Genomic DNA, 4,180 nt, shown 5'->3' on the forward strand with positions numbered 1-4,180 from the left:
AGTCGTTAATTGAAGAAACTAGTGTAAGACAAACTAGTTGCGAACCATCCAAAGCTAGTACCTCTGTTGTTGTGACCATTTAAGCAGTTGTTTTACCATTTAATGAGTTGTGTATCATAATTATTGATATTTTTAGCTAAAATACAAATCATATTTTATGGTTAGATTTTAAAAAAATGAATACTTAATGTTAGATGGTACAAAATTCAGAGTTCCATCTCGTAATTTGGTGTGGATGACTCTAAACATGCTGAAAATTATCTTAACTTCTCAATTTACAATGGGGGTATTTCTATAAATGACATCAGTACCAACATCCTCCATTAATTAATGATGGTTCCTCAGGAAGGGAAGAATTTACCCGTGTATTTCTCTATAATTTTTTTGAACGTAGGATGATTAGCAATGGATAAGGTTATATTACATGCAATAAGCATCTTTGTGAGATCAAAGATCTGACTTGATGTATTCATAGTTAACTTGATTTTATAAAGAAATATCCATACTCTTGATATGAGGATAATGAGTGGCGTGGAATTCTAGATAGGGGACTAAAGACACATTTACATATATAAATCTGACAAGCCATCTGTTTCTCATCTGCTATGATATATTCCAAAATCCTGGGCCTCCATTTCCAGAAATCCAAACAGAAGGCGACGTTATTTTAGGCATTTTATTCAGTTCTCTATCGACAATCAGCATCTAACATTATATTAATATTGAATAATAAAGGCGGGAATGATAACGTTCTTGATAGAAAAAGATGTAAACTATTTAATCAATGAGGCCATAAGTATATCTTCCCTTCTCCTCGCACGCTTTTATTTTTTACCAAAATTATCAACCTAAATAATAACTCAACTACAGGTAAATAAAAGTTATGTTTAAAATTATTATACATTTTTATTTCACTCAAGATAGTAATAATGTATCAAAACGAGTATCAGATTAGAATTATGAGTTGATTTGGTTTCTATAAAAGTCTGTGATTTTTTCCCTTCATTAGTTTTGCTTGATAAAAACAGCTTTGTACACAACTCCAGATGGGATATGCACATTCTTGAACTCAAATGCAGGCTTTTCATCAATGTCGTCAATCATCTTTCTGGAAATTTTCATCTCCACAATTCCAGTTTCTTTATTAGCTAAGTAGGTGTAGAGAACTCCGTTCTTTAACTCAGCCGTACCATCCATAACACCACCAAGGGATCCCATAGGAATATCTGTGACAGTAATATTGTCCGCAACAAAGGAAATGTCAAATGATTCAGCGTGAGGGCCCTCTGTAATTTAAATATAAATTAGAATAATAAATTGTGGCAAAATGTTTTATATCACATAATTTTATGCTATCAGATAGAACGAAATAGAATATGTAATGTACAATTTATGAGTTAAAGAATACGTACTGACTCCTGTTATATGATATTTGTCTCCATCCACCTCGATGTTTTGCGTATTTTCCCAACTTGTGGACGTCACATAAACACGCTTGAACCAACTCATTCCTATTACAATTGAGTAAATTATATGTACTCTAAATAACAGTATTAAAAATTAGAACTTACCAATGGCATAGAGGAAATCATTCAAATGCTCTCTTTTGTACTGATCCTCTTTCCATGATCCCTCCAAATTAAATTCTCCAGTAACAAATCCCACAAGGAATAAAAGAGCAACAATGGAGATGGTTTGTGATGATGACTTCTTCTGAACCATTTTGTTTATAGTTTAAAAATGATTTGATGGAGGTACCGTTGCTTAATAGGATTCAACGTTGAACTGACTTCCTATTTTGATTTTTAAATACTAGGAAAAGGAGTGAGACTACATAGTGATGTTGTACATAAAAAATACTACAACATGGATTGCTGTGAAGGCGTGCGAATCCCATCGTAGCCACCTAGATTTGTATGTACACATACATAAAGCTGACTACATATTATTGTTGAACGAAGAGAAGTAAACACAAAGGAAACGAAATTGGTAGCTAAATTTCCTCCTAATTGTTTACCTAACTACATATACAATTATAAGTAGTACATTTGAGGGCTCTGCATGTGTAGTATTTTAATTAAATACTACCATATTGCATAATTTGATGTTCATACAGACTAAAAACATAACGTATATATTGTCTTTAATCCTACACCTTTCTTCAAAGATTTATAATTCTTGTAAACAAGTAAAATATAAACCTAATAATACAATTACTAATAGGCTTAAAGCCGCATTATGTTGCCAGCTTTTCCCTGTCGATTTAATCGAATTTTAATGCATTTTTGAGTAAGATGTTCTGTTATTTTTTTTATCATTTGATTGCCTAATAAATAACCCTTGTTTGATGCAGTTTTTGTTATTAATCACCCACAAAATCAGTAAAAAGGTTTCGTTTATCCACTTGCTTGACGTACGTATAGCCCAACCCCATCGCAGCCATCATTGGGTTCATTGTGAGGACCTTCTATAATATCCAGCATCCCAATATCGTTAAAAAAGGAACATCCAGAGCTCCAAGAAGGGAAGTTCTGCCCCTAAAACTGTGGTGATTTACGGTCCGAGCAGATGTTGCTCCCGTCATCATTTGACTTCTACCTCCTTCCTAACTTTTAATAGGGCGTCATCGAGGGCTACACAAAAGCTCTCCTAAACTCAAGAGGAACGGGAGTTCTGCATATAAGCCTTTGGTGATTTCCGGTCCGAGCAGAAGTTGCTCCTGTCATTATTTGACTTCTACTCCCTTCATAACTTTTAATAGGGCGTCATTGAGAGCTACACAAAAGTTCTCCCAAACTTAAATGTAGATGACCTGAAGTCCACATTCTGGAACATCCAGACCAAATACCTTGAGGACAAAATGTTCAAAACCTGTAATAGGTTGAGGCACCATTTTGAGACTGGCATTGCCTTTAATGGATGCCATATCAAATAAGATGAAACCTTCGGGATTTGCGAAAAAAAAGAAAAAAGTATTAAAAGTTTGTGCAGAGTTTGGACCCGAAACTTTGAGTAGCATAACTAAATTAGAAAAATTTGATTTTTATCGAATCAAGTAAAGACAACTCAAAACCAGTTTAGGACGTGTTTAGATATTATATTTTTTATTCGTTATGTCCTACTTTACAAGTCATAAGAGTCTTGGCATGCTGGTGAACAGATTGGGAGCTTTTGACGATGAGGGCCTGGTCCATGGCCATTTTTAGACCATTTGTACCTTTTTAAATATGTACCTTTATATTTTTTTAGTATTTATCTTATCATTAAAAAATATTTTGCACCTTGCCTTAAATAATTTAAAGGGTGAAAGGTGTGCTCAATAATTTGCAGTTTCCTTCTCTTATCAAAGATAATATTTCTGCTTTTTGTTCAACAACCAACACTGCAACTAAGATTACACTGTACTTCATGCTTCACAAAGTTTTATATGTAATATGGGTAATCAACTAAAATCCTGGGAAAAACGTTCCAGACATAATAAATGTCAAGAATCAGACATAATATTTATGTCTTATATATTCCCAGGGGTTCTTGATATATATATATATATATGTAATTTATAAACTTATTATATGTATACGTCAAGAAAAATACTAAAATCTTTAAGTATTGACTGAGATTCTTATTTTTTTATTTATTACTACACAGCAGAAATTGGAGTAAGTACACGTTCGTAATTTCACTCTAGTGTGTTCGATTCCTATTATGTAGTAATTTTATGTTTATACTTAAGTATCATCGAGATTGCCCTATTTTGCAAGGAATTCATAAGCAATGTTCCAATAATTTACTTCTTATAAAAGTAAACTTTACTCATATAATGGGATTGAAAAACAACCATAAGTAAATGTATTATTTATAGTAAATACATTTCAGCTACTTTTAAATTATTTAACCCTATATCGGTTAAGATCTTTTCTTTATCGTAGTTAGTGGACTTGGTAAAAAAGAACACTAATAATTCTAATTCTTAGCGAGTAAGGTAGTCTTTACCGCAGCCATAGTTCATTCAGTTTGTGGCGATGAATGGGTATAGCTTACTTTATGCATTGAAAATAGTTATGCAAAACAACACAATGTTACTCATTCAAAAATATTTAAACTCCTTGTATAAATTCTTGATCACAAATCTGTAAATAGTTTTTTTTTTTTTTTTTTTTTGTGCAAATGAATAGGTTAT

The 4,180-nt window shown here is 32.4% G+C and overlaps 1 protein-coding gene across 1 annotated transcript; it reads right to left on the reverse strand.

Moving 5' to 3' along the window:
• Positions 1 to 881: 881 nt before the first annotated feature.
• On the reverse strand, positions 882 to 1,851 carry LOC121126178 (uncharacterized). The gene is made up of 3 exons (XM_040721484.2): positions 1,572 to 1,851; positions 1,413 to 1,511; positions 882 to 1,286 (listed from the first exon to the last, which is right to left on the reverse strand). The coding sequence occupies exons 1-3, from the start codon at positions 1,720 to 1,722 to the stop codon at positions 1,006 to 1,008; spliced, it is 531 nt and encodes a 176-aa protein (XP_040577418.1). The 5' UTR covers positions 1,723 to 1,851; the 3' UTR covers positions 882 to 1,005.
• Positions 1,852 to 4,180: the final 2,329 nt, after the last annotated feature.

This window comes from Lepeophtheirus salmonis, chromosome 11 (assembly GCF_016086655.4).
Source record: "Lepeophtheirus salmonis chromosome 11, UVic_Lsal_1.4, whole genome shotgun sequence".
Taxonomy (NCBI): Eukaryota; Metazoa; Arthropoda; class Copepoda; order Siphonostomatoida; family Caligidae; genus Lepeophtheirus; species Lepeophtheirus salmonis.